We start from the raw sequence: 24,859 nt of genomic DNA on the forward strand, positions 1-24,859 counted from the left end.
CCCAACGAAATCTAAAAAGTAATTTTAAATTTCTGTCAGGTCAAAAGTACCCTTACAATTAAATAATACAATACAACAAACAAAAAGAGACATGAAAACGTTCCAACAGTAACAATATAAAAATATATCAAATATTTAAGAACCCTTTTTTCCTCATCAAACAGCAGCAATAAAAGAAATCGTTGCACTATACAAACATAACCACTTCCTATTCATAAGAGTAAAAATATCTAAGCAATGTCCCATTTCTGTATTTTTGTCAGCTGTTTTTCTCATACTGAATACATTTCTTGTCTACTTGTCTTGGCTCACTTGATCACAAAATACTGGATGACAACTGCAAATAGCACAGCAATTAATGCAAAGCCAAGTAAGAGAAGCAACGCACACTGTTCATCACTTATGGGGGTTCCCCGGAACAGCGAATGCTCTTCACATGCTGTTGGCATAGTCTCTTTGGGCAAGGTGCTCTGCTGTTGTGTAAAGATGGTACTGATGGGACTGTACTGACCCCATAATTCCTGTGTGATGCCATTTTCTTTATATTGACGACCAGCACCCACTCTGAAACGGAGCTCAGAGCTTAGTGGAAATCCACGGAAAGCAAATGATGTTTCTGGACCTTTATACACCTGTGTGGAAAATTAATAAGAGAAATATATTAATGAAAGATGTCACTCTATATGCATTTTCAAACAAATTCAAAAGGTATCAAAATCTAAACAATCACATCAACAAAAAAAAAAGGCCCTGTCATGTTATTACGTTCCAAAAGACAAATATTTTCCAAATAAAAAGGTACAAAACACACCTTTAGCCCTATGATATGCATTTATGTGAATCCCATGCACCTGAGATTCCGAAGGACTTGGCCTAATCACATGGTGACTTGTAGCATATGTTGCAGTAGTCTAAATTTGAGAATAATGCCCTTAGGATTTGAATTAGCATTTCAAGTTCAATCATGGTCCTTGTTCTGGAAAGAGTGAGTTACTCTATGCTGGTAAGTACAAAGTAGCTGCCTCTGTCCAGGAAAGTCAAGCTCCTTGAGGCCTTATTAAAGAATGTGGATTGAAGTACTAGTGAGACTGAAAAATGATCATTAGGAACAAGTTCCTGAAATGAAGATTCTATACTGCTGGGATTTCCTCTTATACACTCATGATAAAGAATTACTATTAAAATATATGAGCATGTTAAAACAGACATCATTTGAAAATATGAAAATGTTCACTAACATGAGATATTTCAGAAGAATGGTATTAGGCTTACCTGCTCAGTACCACGGCCAGTAAGAAGCTGAAGAGCATAGACAATAACATCTCCTCTCATTGGCTGCAGTGGTTCCCATGTAACTTCAAAAACATTTTCTTCTGATTTCTGTACTTTGGGGGCTTTAAACGTGAGAGAATATATCAAAAAATATGAATCCATTGAAACATATATAAAACACTAAGCAAGGAACAATTTTCAATAGGAAGGTTAACTAATGTTTGATTGAAGCTAAAGTTTGAGAACTGCTTACTACAGATGTCTAGGTTGAGAGAGATTTGATTGAATAATTCTCTCTATCATCTTCAACAACAGTAAAATCCATGGTGTGTTAAATTTTTGCTAAAGAGTCTCTTACTGCAATGGAAGGTAATCTGAAACAGCCCACTACATAGCAAAAACAACCACTGCACAATTGTGGCCTTTCTATGTAATATAGAAATTGAGCAGCCATCACTTATTTTACTGGATTTCTATTTCTTTCTCCAATTCCCCCCCACCCAAGTCCAAATACCAATTTGACCCCAAGAGTATACCTTTTATCATAACAATGATAAATTAAAGTGTAACATTTAAATAAAAAAAATTAAGCTCATGGCTGGAGTATTTCTACATTTTTTCCTACTCCTTAAAGCTGATGTTATCAAAGACACTGAAATTGTGAAACAAACATCATTTTATTAATCATATACATTCAAACACCTATTCTGTATATAAACAAATTATATATATATATATATATATATATATATATATATATATATATATATATATATATATATATATATATATATATATATATATATATATATATATATATATATATATATAAATATGACGATGCAAGAAATTAATATAAAAATCAATCCATTCATTTTCAGAATGATGCAAATGGGCATGGAAGAAGTCTACAGTGTGTGTAAACCCAATATTTACAAAGTAATCTAACTAGATTTGAAAATAATTATAGAACAGATCTGTCTATACTGACTTAAATATTATTGAAACTGATGAATTTCACATGAACACTGATGCACGTCAGAGTGATATTTTTTTTAACAAAAATGTCTAAAGATAATTAACATATATATCAATGTTATTTACTGTATTTCACTTTAGCAGGTAGTATTTTAAAACACATTTAAACCACAGTTTCACTGAGGGGTAGTTTTTAAGCTGTGCTAGTTGACAGGTCTAGAGTTTTATGTTTGAATCATAGTCTGCAACTCTGTGTACACTTCACCAATGACTATGTTCTTTTCACTGGATATTTTGGTTACTGTAAAATTTAAAACCCAATTTTAGTTTAAATGGTAACTCTGAATTGTCCTGGTGAACCATGCGTTGGACAGGTAATGAACCTTGTCTTTCACCTAATTCTAGGCTGAGGATGGATGGCCAGATGAAGTATTCTAAATTCTAAAAAATACTAAATATTAATTTACCCTTAAATATTTAAATTTATCAGGTCACATGCTTTTCAACTTACTGGGAAGAGAATTAATGCATAAGAATTTTATCTGTTAAACCATATCTTAAAAATATATTGCGGATAGGCTACCTTCACTACATAAACACATTAACATAAATTATTATTATTAAGTTGGGTACAAGTGCACAATATATAACAAATGCTCTACTTTTTATAAACTTTATACAAATAAAAATTCCTAAGCATGCAGTTTTTAACTTTTATTCTCAGTGCTTGAGATGAGCAGGCATGCAGTGATTTAAAAGACATGTGGATCTTGTTAGTGTGCCTCTGTGTGAGGTGGGGCAACTAAAATTACCTTAACAAAAATACATTCTCAAAATATTCATACTATTAAACATGCTATTTTGGATTAGAAAAATCTATGAAAAAACAGTTAATATCATGTGGTGCCATTTGCCATTTCTGTACGCAATTCACACTTCTCAGCAGTATGGTTCCAAAAAGAAAGATGAGTTGTAACCACGTGAGCACACACAGCCATGAAGTTCGAACAGGCTATTTATTCATTAAAAACGGACCTCTACTGCTTAGCTACAGACCCACTATTCCACAGCTTTGTAAAGGATTCTCACATATGTAACTCAAACAAAATAGTTATTGACAATTGAACAACATGCTCCTATGCAAAGTCACACTTTTGAGCACAGTATAGGCATAATGGGCACAAGGGACATAGAACAATTAGCAAAAAGAAATGTCTTATTTTCAATGAAGACAGCAAAAACACTATGGTGTGTGATATGAGACAAGAAACCAGAACTATTATTGGTCACCACTTATAATATCATATAACTTTTTAAATTTTTTTTTTTTTTTATAAAGATTCTGAACTGCATTGTTAATACAGAAAATCAGGGTAAGGGGAATATTTTCTAAAATTTAAGTCATTGTTAGAACATGCTTGAACTCCATCCATGTATCTATTTTTTGAGCCTAGTACATCCTTTACAGGATTATGGGGATCTATAACCGTTCCAGGTAGCATCAGGATGTCATGGTAGGAAACACTCACATCATTCAGGATCAATTAAGATTCATTAGCTGAATTAATGCATATCTCTTTGGTATAGGGAAGAGGGACGAAAAAATGATCTAGGCACAATTTAATGCAGTTACTTGCAGCAGTTAGGATTAAGCAATATAACTCTCAACACAAATGTTTTCCCTTTATGCCAAATTTAATGTTGTATAGAAAAAAAAAATCTTTGGTGAAGTTGTACTGTAGTAAAAGAATAATTAAGTATCTCCATATTTACTGTATATTATACAATGGCTTGTTGAGGTATATACTTTTGAGATAAAAACACACAGTGTACAATGGAGACTTGATTGGATGAATGCACCAAAGCATATTACAGATATTCTATACAGGGAAAGCTTCTATATAAACAATAATTACTGAAAATGTCAAATATACAGTACATTTACTTTAAGTGAAATTCACCTGTTTAATATTTTCATTTAGGGAGAAATAGAAGTGAAAATGAATATCAAACATATCCAACATGAATTTAGAAAGAAAAATGTTGCTTTTTCTAAAAACAAAACATGGCCATGAGATATTATCTATTAAGTAAAAGTCCCTAGAAACAGAGAATTAATCTCCTATTGATATTGCTGCTTTTACCTTTTAGCTGTGGTGGAGGCGACTTAGTAGTAGAAAAGGTGTAAACATGTGAGAACAGACCCTCTCCTGAAGCACTCTGTGCTTGTATTCTAAAGTGATAGGCAGTTGATTCACTTAACCGTTGAACCTTGTAGGTATGACAAGGGCCACTGTAGATACAGACAAACCTAAAGGAAAAAGCAAATCTGAGTTACAGACAAACACGGAGATATTCAAAACATTCTTTTCCATTTCACAATATCATCTTCTATAAAGAGGAAACCTAGTATTAAGAATGGGAAAACTGATGCCCACACACTAATAACACAGGGGACTTAGACTCTCAGTTTAGTAGATATTTGCAAAACCAATCTTGTGTAAATCTTCACATTAACTGTAAAGTTGTTTTCACATGTCTCTCTTTAACTTATCCATTTGAAGTTGGCAACGGACTAACATGTTATTGAAACATTTATTCATTCCTCGTATATGCGAAGGAAAACAGTACTTAAAAAATGCATCTTGTGCATAATACCAAAACTGTGTCTAGTGAATCATTGTTATCATAATACATGAGAAACAGGCTTCTATTTGAAAAACAGAGGTACTATTAAGATCATTCTTCAGCATTTTTAAAGATGTAGCTTTATAACAGTAACATTTTGAAACACAAGAGTGGAGTGCTATCTAACTTAGAAGACTAAGGCTTAATGTAAAATATTTTGAAAAACTTTAATCTGTAACAATGATAAAGAATATTGGCTAGAGTGGTATGAAGTCACAGCAAGTAACTAAACTGTACTGTACAAGCAACGGCTTTGTAAACTGTGTCAAAATGAGAATGAGTGCCACTGTGGTCATTAGTTATTTAAATTGTACACTTTTAATTTTTTTGGCAGCAGGGCAATTGATGGTTTAAAGTATGTAGGAATCATATGTTCTCTCAGTGGAACAAAAAACAAATATTTAAAATAAAAATAAAAAAAAGATAAATAGTTCACACCATTTTTTTTACGATAGAAAACAAAAAATATTTTTGTCATATTTTTTGTGGACAAGCTGCCATAGTAATGTTCAGTAAATTGAAAGGTTTCCTCACACTCACCCGGAGAAACTGAAAAGATGAAAGGCATGCACAACTGCAGCACATTGAATGGGAGGAATACTATTGTTGCCATAAAAGCAGGAGTAAAAAGCATAAGTTCATCTTGGAGAGAAGATGTGGATGTAAACTGATTAGTCTTAAGGCAGTGATTCATAAATATATGTATGCCTTTCTACAACCTGTGTGCATCATTAGCGTGTTTGCAATCTGCTTCAAAAGTGATTGATTTATGGATTGATTTATACCAGGGGTCCTCAATCCCAGTCCTGGAGAGCCACAGTGGCTGCAGGTTTTTGTTCTGACCTGGTTGCTTAATTAGAAAGCAATTCTTGCCAATAAAGCACTAACAAGCTATGAAATTAAATTAACTCTGCTATGTCAGGTCATTCTCATATCCTAGATTTTCTTTCCCTTTCTATCATGCAAATGATTTGAAGGCTAAAATGGACGAGTAATTCTCAGTCCTTCACTTTTTTCTCTTCATTTTTCTTCCAAGTATTTAATTAAACTCAATAGTGCAGATAAATACACACAGGTGTAAATGTAAATAAGATAAATGGAGAAATGCTGCTCTCTCTTGTCATTTGCATGTTATTGATAATAAGGAGCAATTAAAATAGCTGTTTAAGACAAAATTAAGCAATAAGGGCTCAAAATCACTAAAGTGAAGCAGAAGTGTTACTTTAGCAATAAGTGCTTTTTATTAAGCAACTGGGTTGGAGCAAAAACCCTGCAGCCACTGCGGCTCTCCAGGACCGTGATTGAGGACCCCCGATTTATACCTTTAATTACTTTTCTAAATTATACCTGTATTTGTATGTTTTTAAATTGGACACCTAATATGTGATACGGCAAGCCTTTAGTAATTTATGGATTCCAATGGCAATCCCCTGTTTCTGATTAGAAAATAACCATATTTTCATAAGCACACAATTTTTAATGACTCCAGCAACAACTGTTTTGTATTAATCCTGTTGTGATGAAGAAAAATTAAAAAATGTTCCAAATGCTTGAGGAGCCATTTCAGTATTTGTGAAAAATTAGAGATACGTATATGCATTTTAGTTGTATACAATAATCTTGTTGATAATACACTCATGTTAATGTTAAATCTCCTCTGTGCTCTGCTAGTAATATATGCTATAGTTTATCGCCCTCCAAAACCTGAGGTTTCCTTAAGTATAATAGAAAGCCTACATTATGACAGAATCTTAATTACTGGTGATTTACATATACAGGGGTGGGCAAAAGTAGATTTATAGTTGTGAGTATGCGAAAGACATATATCTTTTAGGTAATTTGAGCACTTACGAGTTTGTACCTAAGTGAACTGTGCCACTGTGACCATCTTTTGAGTTAATGAAGTTAATAAAGTTATTGCAATCATCATGATCTGCATGTCTTTTACCATACTAACAACTGTAAACCAACTTTTGCCCACCCCATAAATACATTCAAGATCCTATGGAGACACTGGCAGTGGGCTCTATAAATATTATTGAAAAAAAAAAAAAAAACAACTTTCCGCCACATGCTAATGGATCTACACACTGACTTGGCCATAACTCTTGATTTAGTTTAAGTTTTAGGTGCACATCTCATACTTATGCATATAAAAGTCTATAATGGTAGGGAAATCTTCTGTCGATTAACCAGCTTTAAGAACAGTTAATGGGTTAGCAACTAAGATTGAAGACTTAGCTCAAAATATTTGCTAATCTATGTGAATCTTACCTTGATATTGTAGTCTCTATTAGAGAAACTCATTCTTATTGTTTCAAGTACACCTTTTGGTGAAATGATCGTGTTTAGAGGGAGGGTATACATGAAGAATGAAGATGGTGATCAGTAAAGTCTAAGGGTGCATTCTGATTGTATGATGGAGTTACAAATTATTTAATGCTGCTATGACAACTCCTAAAGCAAATTGTTCTGTTTTCATATCTGCATTTCCCATAATTCAATGTTTCTGTTTAATACCAAAGAAAGGATATGAAATCTAGTTAACAATGCATTTATGGATTGTATCCCTGGTAAGTGTAACACATTTTAACTTTTGTTTAGGAATGAGATTGTTGATATTGGAAATCAGATTGCCTCCATTTCACAACCAGGTTATGCCTTCTTTGCTTGCACTGATGTCTTGAAATATTTTGTCTTACTCTCAGTGGAACACCTTGTTCAGATTACTTCTATAAATTCCACTTCATCTAGTTAACATACTGTATATTGCTGACACATCTCGTAAAAGAAGTCATTGACAATATTTAATCTAACGTCATTTATATCATTAATAGTTCACTATTAACTGGGTTACTTCCCTCTCATTTTGAAATTGTTATGGGATATCCAAAATTTAGACCCTTATTATGTGAACAAGTTTTGCCCAATCTCTTAACTTCCTTTTATGTCCAATATTTTAGACAAAGTTGTATCATACATTTATGATTTTAAATCAGTTATTTAAAAAGGTACTGGGCTAGCTCTTGTGGTCCAAATCATAAAAAATGGCAATGTTAAGTGTAACAAACAACATTCACATGACTGATTTAAATAAATTCTGTATTTTTATTCTTCTGGAACTTAATTCATTGTTCACATTTCTGACTTGGTTGGTATCCATGGGACAGCACTGTCCTGGTTTATATCTTTCCTTCATGAAAGACTACATTCAGTTTCTCTTGGTAGGACATGCTCTTTTCTACTACAATTAGATGTGTTGCTAATCAGGTTCACTTATGGCACCTCTTCTATTTTCTATTTATTTGTCATTTTGAGTGAGGAAATAAGAGGCACAATACGTCTTATATTTATTTTAATGATATACAACTTTATATTAATATAAAGCCTACTGATAAATGGTTCAGTATTAAGATATTGTATCTCTGGAACTAGATGATGGCTGATAAGAAATTTTTCTATATGTAATGGTAAGTCTAAAATAATCATTCATTGGCCTAAAGACTAGATTAGATTAAAGGTTACTTAGCTTCATTAGGCCTGCAGTTGGCCTCTCAAGTGAAAAATTCTGGAGTTATTTTGATCTTGACCTGAACTTTAAAGATTATTTCAACATTATTATTAAAACTGCATTTTCATTTACTGTATATAACACAGCTAACGTGAAAGCTTTAACACCATGTACAAATGAAGAATGGCTGGTGCATCCTTTTATTATTAGGATTGGCCAATGCAGTGTTCTTTACATTGGCCAGTCCAATATTTTGCATAATATGTATTAATGACTGAAATTGTTGAAGAGGGCAAATAAAAGATATACATCACTCCTGTTTATGAGAAACTGCATTGACATCCTATTAGTTTTAGAATATATTTGAAGGATCTTTTATTAGCTTACATGGTCATGCAAAGTTTTGTTTCTGAATATATTAGAAACTGTGTAACCAAATATTAGCCCAAAGGCCATCTTTCTTGGGTGCATTTTTAACATTTTGCTTATTTTTTTTTCTTTCTTTAATTTACAAATGATGTATTAGTAATTACTGTATGTACAATGAATGCTATATAAACAATATTTTTGGATAATTATAAATTGTGAAATTATAGCCACGTGTTAAGGAACTGACAGCAAAAATACAATATAGAGTTTCACAACATACATAATAGGTAAGGACGAATGAAATAAACCGAATTTCTTACTATGTTAAACATCTTGCCTGATGGGTAGATTTGATATTAAAAGAAAAAAAATAATTTGCTTTCAAAGGACTGTCACTTGGAGAATTGAAAAGAAAACAGTTCTATGTAATAAAATGTTTAACCAATTTTAATTATACCCTTAATTTTGTTTTTCTTCTTTTGAGTATTAAAAGCTATAAATGACATTTATTTTGAAGAAATAAACAAAAAGCAACTTATTTCAAAAATCTCACCTGCCATATCTGTCCTCCATCTGTAAGCAGTACTGTGTGGAGCTGGTGAGCAGAGGTTTGCTGGGTCCTTCTCCCCACCTCAGCTTAAGGCTCTGGTGTCCAAAGGCGGCACATTCAAGATGTGGGGGATCTGGAGGTAGTGCTTTGGTTTTGGTTTTCAAAACTTGACTGAAAGGACCTGCACCAATGCTGTTAACTGCTTGAACCCTAATCCTTAAGGAAGACAAATTAAAGAAACTGGTAAGATACTGAGGTTCATAGGAAGGGGGAGAAAAAACAAATATATCAGAATTAATTTATTTGAGCTATTTCTCTTTTAAAAAGTAATACCAAATCCTTGGCAGAATTCTCCAAGACCGCCGTGGCTCTGTTTGGTGTCAACAAATGGACTACTTTATTATTAACTTGTATACTTAGGATACCTAGTCAGAGACAAAATTCAGCTATGGTTTCTCAAGTTTTGAATGAGTTAATAAACAAGAAACTCTAATTAACTATGTCAAACTTAGAGAACCAATTATTATACAATATTGCGCATTGCCCAAAACATTTATTTTATTGTTTGACTGGCAATATATTATGGTACTGCTGGTTGAATAAGTATGTTTATTTTATGCTGTATATTATGATAGTAAAATTTCAAGCTTTTTTCTAATATCAGTTTTCAGCACTTGGAGGAAAGTTCACAACTTTAAATTCCCAAACTTGTGACAAAAGTTGTTAAGATCCTTGTGGAAAGCCACCCTCCAAGAACCAAGGAGAGCAGCAGGCTTAGGGTGATGGGTGCCTTCCCCATCCAGTGCACTAAACAAAGGGAATGTAAAGGCAAACTGTGTACATTAGTACTTTAAATAATATTTTACACACCATTTTGCTCCTGTGATTAAAATTTGTTAACAATGCGTTCTCTTTTGAGATGATAATATGTATCTGTTAAAAATTGCTTTTCCCCAGACATCCAGTATTAAACTATTTTTCATGAAGTGAAATTTCATAGTATTATGAAAAAGTACTTTTCAAAAACAATGCTGCTGTACTAAGGAAGCAATACACTTTGCAAAATACATGACACAGATTTCAAAATCAATACAATAATACCTTCATGGCAGTAAAAAAATTATATTTTCTAATTATATTTTGTAAAATATTGATTTGGTATGAATACTCTTATGAAAGATGAGATTCACATTTTACTCATTGTACAAAATTATTTTTTAGCATTGTACCTGTACATGGTGTCAGGTTGCAGATTTTCCAGGACACAGGTGGTGACTCTCTCAATAGATATAAGCTGTTGCTCGCCAAATTCAATGTTGTAGCCAGTGATGTCACAGCCATTACAGCAAGGCTCTTGCCATTGAACAGCTAAGCAAGTAAATGGACAGGGGAGAGGACTGGGTAAGTGCTCTTCATCTAGGTTCTCAAATATGGAAATTACCCCAGGAACAGATGCCATTGTTGTCACTGTAGCAACCTTTCCAAACAGGCCTGCACCAGCAACATTTATTGCCTGAAACAGATAGTAATGACAAATACCAATAAGGATCTGCAAAAAATGAATTAATAATTTTTTTAAATATTGTAAAGGGAAAGTCATCTAGTTTTAACTCTAACCTGGATTAAGGCAAAAAATACCTAAATTGTGTTCTATTTCAAACAAAAACACAACATATTAATGAACAAGGACAGTATACAAAATATCAAAATAACAAATGTAACAATACATTGGCAAGGGTTAGCTTTCATACTTTCCTAACTTGGATTAGGTTTTAAAATTGTTACATCAAGCACACACAATCTTCAGACATCTACAAGTTAAGACCAGCTGATACAATAAGATTCGGGAGATGAAAAATAATTGCATAAGTTTTCTACCACACTTGTGGTAGTGACTCTTCAAGTGACTCTTCAAAGACAATTGAAAATTGGATGGACTCTGACATAAGGCAAGTATGTTCATATTGGCCTGCCTACAACTGAACTTGGAGACTCTGTTTTGGACAACAGATCTAGCTTGTCCTATGAGGATTATCTTTGCTGCCATTGGTATTTAAAGTACAACAGAGTGGCAATAAGGGTTTATTCTTCTCCCTTCATAACTCTTAAGAGATCAGTAATTTGTTTTGTGCAGCTCTGGTACCATTTTTGCCTATGTTATCCTTTACAAAAGTGGTAATGATTAGTAATATGATTAGGTTTAGTGGTAATGTTAAAATGTAATAAAATTATTCAAACTAATACAACTTTCATAAAACCTCTATAAAAATTATATATTACCATACAGATCATAAACTGCAGATTTCACAAGTCAGAAAAAAAGAAAATATAATTCTAAAAACAACAAATGATAGACTATTACATCAATCTTTCCTGGTTCTTTTGCGATGAAAATGTAGCAATTTCAGCCAATTCACTGAGAAGAAGCTATTGCATTTATGGATGAGATGATTTGAATGTAAAATGAAATGTAGTGGTTTAGTGTATTGAAATGTTATTTTTAAATACCTACTCTTAAAACACTTTTTAATTTTTGCCAGCCCAGGGAACATTTAAAAATGTTTTGTACAATTCTGAATAAAAAAAAAAGTCTGTAGTCTATAAATAATACTCAGAAGCATTTCTCTAGTAGAGACTAATCTAGACATCAAAATGTGTGCCTTCAAAATAAATACATTTCTGTCACTTTTAAGAAATAACATGTTTTTATTCTCATAAAATAAGAAAAAGTAAAGTAAAATACTCTAACCTGAACCCGACAGAAATAGGCTGTTGCAGGAATGAGTCCCTTTACTTCAAAAGACAAAGATGATCCAGTGTAAATCACTTGCATACAGCCCTCGGCTATACCCCACTCTAATCTGTACTCTCTGACCTCTGCACCATTGCATGCTGGAGCCTAAAAACAAACAAAAAATAAAATGGCTGGGCATCTATTTTTTATTACATGCTTATACTGGTCAATGGCACAGAGACTTGGAGTTTACACCAGTATCAACTTGTACACAGAATGATCTGCTCTGTATGGGATACAAACTCATTTATTGGTTGTACTCAAATACAGGAATGTATCATTAAGGATAAATTTGATCTAACAACCCAGTATAACACATACATTTGTAAATTTCGCTTCCTGAGAAAATGTTGGTGATTATGCAGAATACTTGGAAACAAGATGAACACAAATATACAAATGCATCTCAATAAATTAGAATATCATCAAAAATTTAATTTATTTTAGTAATTCAATTCAAAAAGTGAAACTCATATAGATTCCTTCCACACAGAGTGATATATTTCAAGTGTTTATTTATTTTCATTTTAAATTGGGAAAAATATGAAATTAGCTTTTAATGAATTTAGCATTTTTTAACTGCTTAATGATGCTGAAATATTGCATTAGTTCACTGCTTAGTGCTGAACAGGGGTGCTGGAGCCAATCCCCATCCAGCATAGGGTGCCAGGCAAGAACAAACCCTTGATAGGACACCAGTCCATCGCAGAGTGAGAACACGCACACAAACACATATTAGTTCAATTAAGTTAAATATATTTTTCTGTGGATTTTCATTTATACTCAGAATTTGATATTTCTTGTTTCAGTGTCCAACTGAACAGCTTTATCACTGTTGTAATGTCCTGGTGAAACCTTTCACCATGTTTGGCACTGGCTATGCCAAGATTGGTGGGATACAGGTCCAGTTGTGAGTGCAGACAAAATTTTAGCGACACATTGCAATTCTTGGTTTTGTATGCTTGAAGCATGCTGTCATCTAGCTGGACGAAAATTTGGGGCACTGTAGTTGCCAAGGAAATTCTCAACAACATCCTTAAAAGCTTTACGTAAGATTTCCTTCAGCCCCAAATGTCAGTAGACATTTGAAATGCTCATCACTGATAATATGTCAGATATGTTTCATTTTAAGAGAGTCAAAAATATCTTTGTTGGTTCAACAACTGGTTTATGTGCTATATTTTCCTGTTCTGGAACCAAAATGTCCAAGGAAATGCCAGTTCTTTTAATGTAGTAATGCTCTTACCATACCATTATAAAGTACATGTTTCTGAGTTTTTCAATGAGCTATAGCTGAGCCATTGTAGCTTTGACAGAAAAGAAGTTATATCTCATTAGGAAACACTCTAAATGATCATTTCACTGTCTGTGCTGAGGAAAAGTACCTATATGTCAAAGGGATTTTTTTTTTAATAAATAAAAAATACTTCTGAGCTTAGGAAATAGTGTAATTAATATACCAAGTTTTATCGAAATCAAAACTGGTGATGCAAAAGCCATTCACTGAATTAAAATGTAACGACCTTAAGCCATCCATTTGTTATTGCACATAGTATTTTCTGGAAGATGGAGAGTCAATGCTTATACTTATAACATTGGGTACAAGGAAGGAGTCATTCCTGGATGAACCACCAGTCTGCAGGGCACACTGGTACAAACACCTCACAATGTTACTCCATTTTTTGATTTACTGCTTCAAAAAAAACAACAGCAGCACATACATCTGTTAGTTACCCTGTCAGTACAGAGCTGATTGCCTTGGGCTTTGCTGAAAATTTGTAGATAAGGAAAAGTATTTTTAAAAATTCGACATAAAGAAAATGTACAAAAGTAATATGATAAATAATATCAATCTGATAATACAGAAAATATCAGGTTTATTTTTTCATTACTGTCTGTAACCAGTGCACTAGAGCTGTAAAAAAATTCTCATAGGTTATGAAATTCTGAAACAAAATTCTCAAATTCAATACACTTAAAATAATGAAAAAGAAACAAGTTCAGAAATAACCTTCTGGAGGTAACATGTCATAGCACTGACAGAAAAAAATTACATAGTACAACTTCTTACCTCCCAACTTGCTACCACACAAGTAGCTGTTCTTACACTTAAATAAGGGGGCAAACATTGATCAGGCGGCTCAGGAGCAGTTGAAATTTGAGATACATCAGAGAAGGGTCCAGACTAAAAAAAAAAAATAAAAAAAAGATGAAAAAATAAGGGTGTAAATCCAAAGAAAAACAGAATAAAATATTATTCCTATCAAGCAACAACTCTTAAAAACAAATATTTGTTTAAGCTTGAAGCATTATACATACTGTTCTCTTGAAACAGGATATTACTAATTGCAGAATGTGCAATGCACTAAAAACAAACCTTTAACTTTATATGCTTATCCCAGGAAGGATAGGTGTAAACAAACTATAATGCTTAAAAATTCTATACTACTACTTCTAATAAACTACAATAATAAAAATTAAAATACTATACTACTAGTTCAAATAATAATAATAATGTGGGGATATATCCAGCCAACAATAAGCTCCTTCAAAATAGTCTATGGAAAAACTATATTGTAAACAACACTTAATGCATTTTTAAAAACTATATAAATATTTAATGGCTATCACATTTCATTAATTTTGCACTGACAACTTTTGTATTAAATTAGTTAAAACACATTAGGAAAAAAAATTCATTGCAAGATACTGAGGGTTTAAAATGTCTCTTCTGATGATGTCATAGCCTTTTTCAAACCCAGAAAAATGTTTTCTATTAGTAAATGTAAACAATTTAAGCAAAAAGCAAAATATAAATCTTCTCTTTAATCATCAATATTACTTTAATTGTATTTTACCAAAATTAAAATGTTTACAAATAATAAACAACGAAGAACTTATCAGGTTCTTTTGAGCTAGATCATATATTAGGATGAGATTTAAGTTAAAATGACCCCTAATGTAAATAAGAATCATAAAAACAAAGATTATTACATCAACCTAATATGTTAAAAAAATTGAAAAATTAAACAGGAAAGGATCTGCTGTAAATATGATTTCATGTGAGTATTTGCTTGTCTATATGCATCTGCAATAGTGTACATTACTTAAATAGAATGCATAGATTATACAGCCAGTTTTAACAAATCTATAGAACCAATTTAAAATACATAAAATATGCATTGAAAGTGTCAACAATTTGTAACTAGACATTTTATTCAGAAATGACCACTTAGTATATTAGCATTACAACATACCCCTGCTTGATTTGATGCTTTCACCCAGAAGCAGTATGTTTGCCCAGGTAACAAGTTGTTAGCAGTGAACTCAGTCTCAGGGCCCTGATAGATCTGGACTCTCTTACCATTTTCTTTTTCACATATTTCTACTGTATATTCTGTGATTGCAGAACCTCCATTTGAAGATGGAGCAACTAATGAGACAAACAGTAAAAAGAAAGTTACTTTAAGAACTTTTAGTCTTCTTTTGTACTATATAGAATGAGTAACTGCGGAATGTGGGTTGATCAAATAATACAAATTTTGATTCTGCCAATACAACAATGTCTGCAGGTGCTGCAGTCCAGATTACAAGCTAAAAAGGATATTTGATCTAAAAGACAGTAAAGAAAAAAAACCCTGATCTTTACATATCTCTATATTCTCATAATATACTTTATTTCTGAGCCAAATTAATCTTCTTACCCCACTGCAGTGGTAATTCCCTAGGCTGTGTTCTCCCTACTAGACACAGAGGCTGACACTGGCCAGGTGGAGCTGCAGCTGTCTGAACAACAAAAACTTCAGATACCTGAATGAAGGAGATTCCAAAGAACAGGGGCGGCAAATGAAAAGTCACAGTGGATACACTTCGCCAATTGCATTTGAACAACTGACATAAGTACAATAGAATAGGTATAAAGAAAAGTTACATATCTATCAATTACATGTTTTTACATATAGAATAGAATATATTTTTACAACTTTACACATGAAAACTTCCATTCAAAAAAAAAAATCTAAATTTACCTGCAATTCTAAATTAATTTAATCCTTCACAACTATTGAAAAGACAGATACAGGAGAACAGTAAGCAGGCTATTCATACTATATCAAATGTACCTATCAACAGACTACAGTCTACAAATTATATCATTACATTTTCAGCTTCTGTATGCACAGTAAGTCTGATTAAAAAAAAACAATATACCAAATTCAACACTACGCTCAGTTAAGATGGATAACAGAAGTCTACACCTCCTTGTTCATATTTCAGTTTTCCTTTATGTAAAGATATAAATCAATACAATCTTGTTATCACCAAAAGTGAAAAAAGGATAATTTCCAAGGCAAATAATTAAAAATGGCAGCCTAAATTTGATATAAAATTTATTTGCAGAAAGATACAGTACAATTAATTTAGATGTAAATCTAAATTAAATACTTGCCTACATCCATTACTTTTTCTGGCATAAGCAAGACTGGGAGCAAGAAAAATGTAGGATATCACTTTAACATGCAGTGCTAAACTGCAAAAAGTTTAAACAATTCTCATGTGAAAGGGGAAAAATAAGCCAGGTAAAAGGGTGGAGGGAGAGCAAGCCCACTGCTTTTCTTTTTTTTCCTCACAATGTGGTTAGCTTTTTGGTGACTGGGCTGATGGTTTATATGTGGTACACCACTTTTATTCTGCTATAAACTACATGGAAATTTTAACTAATCTTTATTGTGTCTCCTTGATCGGCTTTAAGGAAAACTTGTTTGTAAAATGGGAATCATAGATGTAAACTATTGAGTTATGTAGTCTTAGCAGTGCTGTAGTACAAAGCGTTAATATATCTTAATCCTTTTTGTGTATTAAAGTGGTTAATCTGAAATGCACTTCCATGTAACTAAAAAGGCCAACAGCTGAACAGCTGAAATTCACCAAATACCTAATCACCTCTAAAGACTAATAAGTCCAAGTTGTCCACAAATTTTTTAACATTGACAACAAACACATACATGCCTGTTTTAAAAATGCTCAAGACATGCTGTTCTGGGATTTTCAAAACCAGTAGTCATTTTTTTAATTAAAAGAATAGTTCCTAAATGCATATATCATGGGCAAAGTAAAAACTTCCACTTATACATTTTATTGTTAATTACCAGCTGTCGGAGCAATGAGGGAAGACAGCAAAGTAAAATTAAGTAAACATGCTAGAAAGTAATTGCCATATGAAGTTTTCAGAATTTTGCTGAAGTAAAAAGGGGACCACTAATAATTACGGAGTCTTAAACAGAAGCTGGAGGTTGGTATTGAGTTAAATAACATTTTCCATTCCCAACAAAAAGTCTTTTTATTTAACAAATTAGATGGACTGCATCCACTTGACTTTCCAGTTATTGAGCTACAGATGCTGTTGCTACAATCTCTGGTAAACAAATAATTGTAAATAAATACTTTGATTGATTATTTTTTCTGAAGGAAATAATCAGCTTGACTTCACCACCGACTCACATACCACATAATTAACTGCCATCCTAAAAAAAGTCATCAACTACAATTCATGGAAAAATCGAAGAAATAGTCAATACAAGGTGGAAGTGGAGGGATTTGTTAAACAGGAAATTTTAAACCTATTCTCAATAAAACGTCATGTTAATTTATTCTCTTCTTTTAGAGTTATTCATGACTTAGTCCTTAAGTTCTTCACGCACTAAACTTACTAGTAACAAACTTAAACTATACTATCAATTAAACTTCAACGAAGCATTGAAAAATTAAGCTAGACAGAAAATAAAAATATTTAGTAAGTTCCACCTTGCCCTGTTTATATCAAACTTATTTATAATGCTAGCATACACTGCTTTTAATAAACTTCAGATTTTTAAAATCGTTTTTGTCCAAATAATCTTAATAACAAATTTACCCTTCTTAGCTTAAATAGTTTTATTATTTCTAAAATTTCTCTGATGAAACAAGCAAAAAATACAAAGATTCAAATCATATTATGTGATATCATCCACAGTACTGTTAAATTCTGCTCCGTACTTCTAAAATTTTTATTTTTATACTGTATTGAGGATTTATTCTGTTCTGTGTATTGTATTGTATTGACCCCCTTCTTTTTGTGAATTAACAAATATGAATGAATATTTTATATTTGCATGATGCAGAATATTTATGCATATTTTTATAAATACAAATGTATGCATTGATTAATCAAGTGAACATAATTGCAGCTTCAATTATTAAATTTACAGCTATTATCTTGTTTCGAGCTGGATTTAAAAATACATCATAAAAAGGTTTACCAGAAAGAGAAGATATAATTATCAAATATTGAACAAATTTAAAATACACTAACAAAACCTTTACCTGACTTTGTCCACCACTGCTCATACAATATACCCTGAATCTATACCAGGTTCCAGGAGTCAGATGATCACAGAGATGTTCCCTAAGACTACCGTTGTAAACGGTGTCCCATTTGTTGCCTGGAAGTAACAAAAATAAAAAATAAAAATAAACAAAACTAAAATTAATATATGAAAAGGATTCCACGTTTAAGTGCAGAAGGTGTTAAAAGACAATGAACTGGCCTCTTTTTTATAGAACTAAAACAATTAGCATAATGTTAGTTTTCATTTCTGCAGATGCAAACAAATATATTTTGACAGCAGATTTTTAATTAATTTGTTACACACTACTTTTAATCTGATACAAAAACACTGTTCTGTATAAAATCAGGGATAAGCTCTCTTTCTGTATGGAAATAAAGCAATAAAAAAATCTGCTTACCATTTAAACCTCCTGACATCTCCAAAACATATTTGTTAACAACTGCTCCTCCATCATCGTTAGGTGGATCTGGTTTAAAAGGGACATTTAGGCAGATATAACACAATACAAAATAACATTTGATGAATGATAAAGGTTTTATGCAATATAGCTTAATGCCAGTAAATTATAACTAATGATAAATATATTTATTTTATGCTACAACACATGTCTGAAATCTGGAGCAATTTACAAAATCAAGATGCAATAATTCTTCAATAGCTAAAACATTGTTTATTTTACATATTTCATATACTTGACAACAATACTATTATTAAAAAGATAATTTTTACAATCTAATAAATATTTCTGATATATTTATAAAATAACTACTAACTTCAGCATTTTTTAAAAGAATGATATGCACATATGGAGTTAAAGCACAAGGTTTAGGTTTAAAGTAAACTAGTGTTGGGAAGTCCATGTCCTAAACATTAAGATAACAATACACATCTAAACCTTCATAAATTCAATTAAAATAAGCTTTTGTTTTAGCTTAGGTTTGCTCCCTGCCACTCAGCTTTGTGGGTGTGTTTCCTCTCTTTGTGTTATAAGTATACTCAAGTTTACACTTTGGAGAAAACTTGGGTTAGGGCTGCACATTAAAGTGCTTTTAGAAGTTTAACTTGGACCATTCCAACTCCAACATTTTGTTAACATTTATGTCCTGTTCCCGAGGGAAGCAAAAATGTACTTCTTTCCCTTGAATTTTATGCTGGATTGCCTTTTTAGTGGCTGTGTCTTGTGTGCCACTTTTTGAATAGGCTGCTTTAAAAAAGCACATGTGGTTAAGTACTATACTTTTACAGGTAGTTTTGCTGTAAATTTTAACACTTCAGATCTAGTAAAAGTGTTTCTTCTTCATTTGGTGAAAATGACAAACTAGAACTGACTAACAAAGATAGTAGACATGGACAATTTATTGTTTATTCATTAATACTGCATTACAGTGCTGAAAATATGTTAGGTCTAGGTGTGAAGTTTTAAAGCTCTACTTAAAATCATATACAGGCCTAATCTGTGAATGATTTACCTTAATCACTTTTTACATTTTTAATAGTTAAATACTGTATCCGGCATCAGGACACCTTTGTTTTGTTTTGCAAAAACTGAAAAAAAAATCTCACTTTATTCACTTTAGAAATATAACCCTCAAAAATTTAGAGGAAAACATTTTTGGGTTTTAATTGTGTGAAACTGTGGACTAAAACATCTTCTTGACAATGTATAGTCTGATAGTTTAATAAAATATTATTCAGCTCATACACTGCATTACAAAAGAAGAACATAATAGTTTAAACACAGGTATATTTTACTGTTGTGACAAAGAGAAAATTAATACCTGAAACATCATTTTGTTTATAATTGGGCATTAAATCACTTGATATTTAGTGCAGATAGATCTGCAGATCCTTATTCCAAGAAACCTACCCCAGACAATTTTTAGGCAGCGGGCATGGATCCTTCCTTTTGTGCTTGGCCGACTGGGGGCATCTGGCTTGTCAGGAATAGTACTGTATTCCACCACCTCACTGGAATGGCTCTTGCCCTCACTGTTGCATGCCAACACCTATGCATTTTAAATGAATGGATAGCAATGGTGAAGACCTTGGAATGATTTATAAATAAGAACATTTTTTTAATCATATCATCTAGCCTGAAGAAGAGGCCTAAGTTGCCTCAAAAGCTTGCATATTGCAATCTTTTTAGTTAGCCAATAAAAGGTGTAATTTTGCCTGACTTCTCACCACATCCATAATGACTAACACAATACAACATCCTAGTACTCTAAAGCCAATATTATATTAAATACACACACACACATATATATATATATATATATATATATATATATATATATATATATATATATATATACATATATATATATATACATACATATACATATACATATATACATATATACATATACATATATATACATATACACATACATATACATGTATATATATATATATATATGTATATGTATATGTATATATATATATATGTATATATATGTATGTATATGTATATATATATATATATGTATATATGTATATATATATATATATACTGTATATATATATATATATATATATATATATATATATACTGCTCAAAAGAATTAAAGGAACACTTTTTAATCAGAGTATAGCATAAAGTCAATGAAACTTATGGGATATTAATCTGGTCAGTTAAGTAGCAGAGGGGGTGTTAATCAGTTTCAGCTGCTGTGGTGTTAATGAAATTAACAACAGATGCACTAGAGGGGCAACAATGAGATGACCCCCAAAACAGGAATGGTTTAACAGGTGGAGGCCACTGACATTTTCCCTCCTCATCTTTTCTGACTGTTTCTTCACTAGTTTTGCATTTGGCTACTACTGGTAGCATGAGGCTATACCTGGCCCCAAAAGAGGTTGCACAGGTAGTCCAACTTCTCCAGGATGGCACATCAATACGTGTCATTGCCAGAAGGTTTGCTGTGTCTCCCTGCACAGTCTCAAGGGCATGGAGGAGATTCTAGGAGACAAGCAGTTACTCTAGGAGAGCTGGAGAGGGCCATAGAAGGTCCATAACCCATCAGCAGGACCAGTATCTGCTCCTTTGGGCAAGGAGGAACAGGATGAGCACTGCCAGAGCCCTACAAAATGACCTCCAGCAGGCCACTGGTGTGAATGTCTCTGACCAAACAACCAGAAAGACTTCATGAGGGTGACCCAAGGCCCCATGTCCTCTAATGGGCCCTGAGCTCACTGCCCAGCAGCATGCAGCTCGATTGGCATTCGCCATAGGATACCAGAATTGGCAGATGCACCACTGGTGCCCTGTGCTTTTTACAGATGAGAGCAGATTCACCCTGAGCACGTGACAGAAGTGAAAGGGTCTGGAGAAGCCATGGAGAACATTATGCTGCCTGTAACATCATTCAGCATGAGCAGTTTGGTGGTGGGTTAATGATTGTCTGGGGAGGCATACCCATGGAGGGTCACACAGACCGCTACAGGCTTGACAAAGGCACCTTGGCTGCCATTAGGTATCAGGATGAAATTGTCAGACCCTATGCTGGTACAGTGGCTCCTGGTGCACGACAATTCCTGGCCTCATGTGGTGAGAGTATGCAGGCAGTTCCTGGAGGATAAAGGAATTGATACCATTGACTGGCCACCACACTTTCCTGACCTAAATCCAATAGAACACCTCTGGGACATTATGTTTTGGTCCATCCAATGCCACCAGGTTGCACCTCAGACTGTCCAGGAGCTCAGTGATGCCCTGGTCCAGATCTGGGAGGAGATCCCCCACAACACCATCTGTCATCTCATTAGAAGCATGCACCGATGTTGTCAGGCATGTATAAAAGAACACAGGGGCCATACAAAGTGCTGCATACAATTTTGAGTTGCTGCAATTAAATTTTGGCAAAATGGACTAGCCTGTTACATAATTTTTTCACTCTGATTTTTGGGGCGTCTGAATTCAGGGCTCTGTAGGTTGATCATTTTCATTTCCATCAATGATGTGACATCCTTTCGTTCCTAACACATTACCCAGTCTATATCAGTATAGATATCCAGGAGGATTTCTTTTTCCCATTGAGATCTGATGTGTTTTCAAAGTGTTCCTTTAATTTTTGAGCAGTATATATATATATATATATATATATATATATATATATATATATAAAGTCTCAACATTAATTATGGTATATGTGTATTCATACTAAATGCTGAAACAATTTCCAAGTAGAGTCTTTTCTCATTGAAACCCATTGAAGTACAACATTTTTGTCAAAATGTATGTAAAGTTAAACTACAACACCACTCAACATACAAAATACTCTTACTCTGAGGAATCTCATACTCATATTTGAACACTTGGTTAATATATTTTACTTTTTAAAACCAACCAAATTAAAGATACTCTTTGAGCTATTATCAGTGTTCCTACAACCATGCAATTTAGAGGCTGAACATTTAATCCAAATCAATTTTTTGTGGTCAACTGTGCACTCTGCCATTAAACTAAGAATTAACAAATCACCCGGGCAATGTTGTAAAATGTGAACAAAAAAATTAACAAAAAAAATCAACCCGCTTGAATATATTCCTCTATTATGGAGGGATGTTTTTATTAATAAACATAAAATGAGGTGCCACTGAGCATAAAAACAAGAAATTAACTTGGAATAAAAATATCCGTTTAATTACCAGAATCAAAAATGTCAATATAAATATTATTCATCTGTAATTTTGTAATAAATTAATCTTATAATACATTCACCTCCTGTATGCATTATTGTCTTCTTCTTTTACAATCTAATACCCAGCTATTTGCAAACTGTGTATTTATTTTGGCTGTTTGAGTGCCAAAAAGTGTAGTTGAAAAGAGTCTCAAACCAAACTTTCAATAAATGTTTTCTTTTTTCCGGTAGAATATATCTAAGGAGTAAGAAAGCTTCAAATAAAGCAGGCTAAAACCAGTCTATTTACCAGGAGGAAAAGAAGGATACAGTACTACAGCAGTAAAATGGCACGCAATAGCTTCATAAACAATAATTTGCAACATTTGAGCAGTTTAAGAAACAGTTGGTAGAACTGATTTAAGCTGTACTTTGAAGTGTTAAAATTATTTCTAATACACATTTAGAACAACAAAGATATAAAAAAGTAGATTTAATAAGTAAGCCAATTTTTTTTGGAAAAAGACTATTTTGAAACATGTGTTAGGCTCTATAGACTTGAGAGAGAGTATTTTGTTTAAGTTTTCCCGTTTTGCTTCTAGCATAACAGACTCTTTGAGAAGCAGTAGCTGTTTTGTTCTATTAAAATATTTAACAAGAGACAAAAGTATGGGATCAGCCACTCACCCTAAACTTGTAAGAAGTGCTTCTTCTCAGACCTCTCACTATGAAAGACAGACCTTCTCCATTGTGTTTGGGTTTGAACCCATAGCCCTACAGAAACAAAAGTGGCAAGTTTGATACCAAGAAATAAGCATATAATGTGGCCTGTGTAACTATGTTCCAACAGTTTGCTGCTTTTTTCATCACTTGTGATACTGCACATAACTTTGATTTAGTAATTGGAAATGAATGCATTAAGCGGCAGGTGTAATACTTCAGCATAGTAAAGACTAATACCATAGAAAAATACATTCTGGTAATGATGTAGCAAAAAGGCAGAAACTCCATGACTAACAAGAAACTACAATTTTGCCTCAGCTTAGGGCTGGGCAATATGGAAAAAAATCTTATCACAACAGTGTTTTTCACATCAGTCAAAATCGATATATACTGTATATCACAATATAAATCAAATTACTGTTTCTGTTAAGCTTAAAGGTTCCTTTTACCTCTTAAGTGAGATGGGAAGATATCATAAGGTTAATTTTGGTTTAAATATTATTTATTTTCAAACAGATGACAAATGTGTTGTAGAATTTTATACAACTGTATATCAAATAAATAAAGTAGGCATATTATAAAATCTTAACTCTTTAACTAGCTTTCAAGTGTTACAGGAGAACACAAAGTATATTCTTTGGTCAGTTACAAATAAAGTGCGTATTAAGACAAAATTAATTCTCAAAAAACTGCCTCTATACTGCATCCTTTCCTTTGTATAGATTCAAACTGTTTTAAATGGTTGGGAAACAAATCCACAAATACCGTGTTTCCCCGAAAATAAGACCTACTCCAAAAATAAGCCCTAGCATGATTTTCAGGCTGCTCTGTAATATAAGCCCTACCCCAAAAATAAGCCCTAGTCAAGATCGTCACCTGAAAAGTAAGGTGCCTAAGGCCAGGTTTTTACTTCACACGATGCAAAGCGTGTGCCCGAAACATCCATTAAATTCTGAGGACACCTTG

General features: G+C 32.8%; 1 protein-coding gene across 1 annotated transcript in view; it reads right to left on the reverse strand.

Moving 5' to 3' along the window:
- Positions 1-159: 159 nt before the first annotated feature.
- The window catches only part of LOC120537180 (fibronectin type-III domain-containing protein 3a-like), a 128,179-nt gene continuing 103,479 nt past the window's right edge, over positions 160-24,859 (reverse strand). The window contains exons 14-26 of the mRNA XM_039765919.1: positions 23,858-23,944; positions 20,416-20,554; positions 18,946-19,014; positions 18,523-18,641; positions 15,867-15,972; positions 15,420-15,595; positions 14,234-14,347; positions 12,118-12,267; positions 10,598-10,881; positions 9,372-9,584; positions 4,395-4,561; positions 1,273-1,394; positions 160-632 (exon numbers count right to left, since the gene is read on the reverse strand). Coding sequence (XP_039621853.1) covers positions 309-632; positions 1,273-1,394; positions 4,395-4,561; positions 9,372-9,584; positions 10,598-10,881; positions 12,118-12,267; positions 14,234-14,347; positions 15,420-15,595; positions 15,867-15,972; positions 18,523-18,641; positions 18,946-19,014; positions 20,416-20,554; positions 23,858-23,944 — 2,070 coding nt within the window. The 3' untranslated portion in view covers positions 160-308. The remainder of the gene's footprint in view (positions 633-1,272; positions 1,395-4,394; positions 4,562-9,371; positions 9,585-10,597; positions 10,882-12,117; positions 12,268-14,233; positions 14,348-15,419; positions 15,596-15,866; positions 15,973-18,522; positions 18,642-18,945; positions 19,015-20,415; positions 20,555-23,857; positions 23,945-24,859) is intronic.

Source organism: Polypterus senegalus, chromosome 10 (genome assembly GCF_016835505.1).
Source record: "Polypterus senegalus isolate Bchr_013 chromosome 10, ASM1683550v1, whole genome shotgun sequence".
Taxonomy (NCBI): domain Eukaryota; kingdom Metazoa; phylum Chordata; class Cladistia; order Polypteriformes; family Polypteridae; genus Polypterus; species Polypterus senegalus.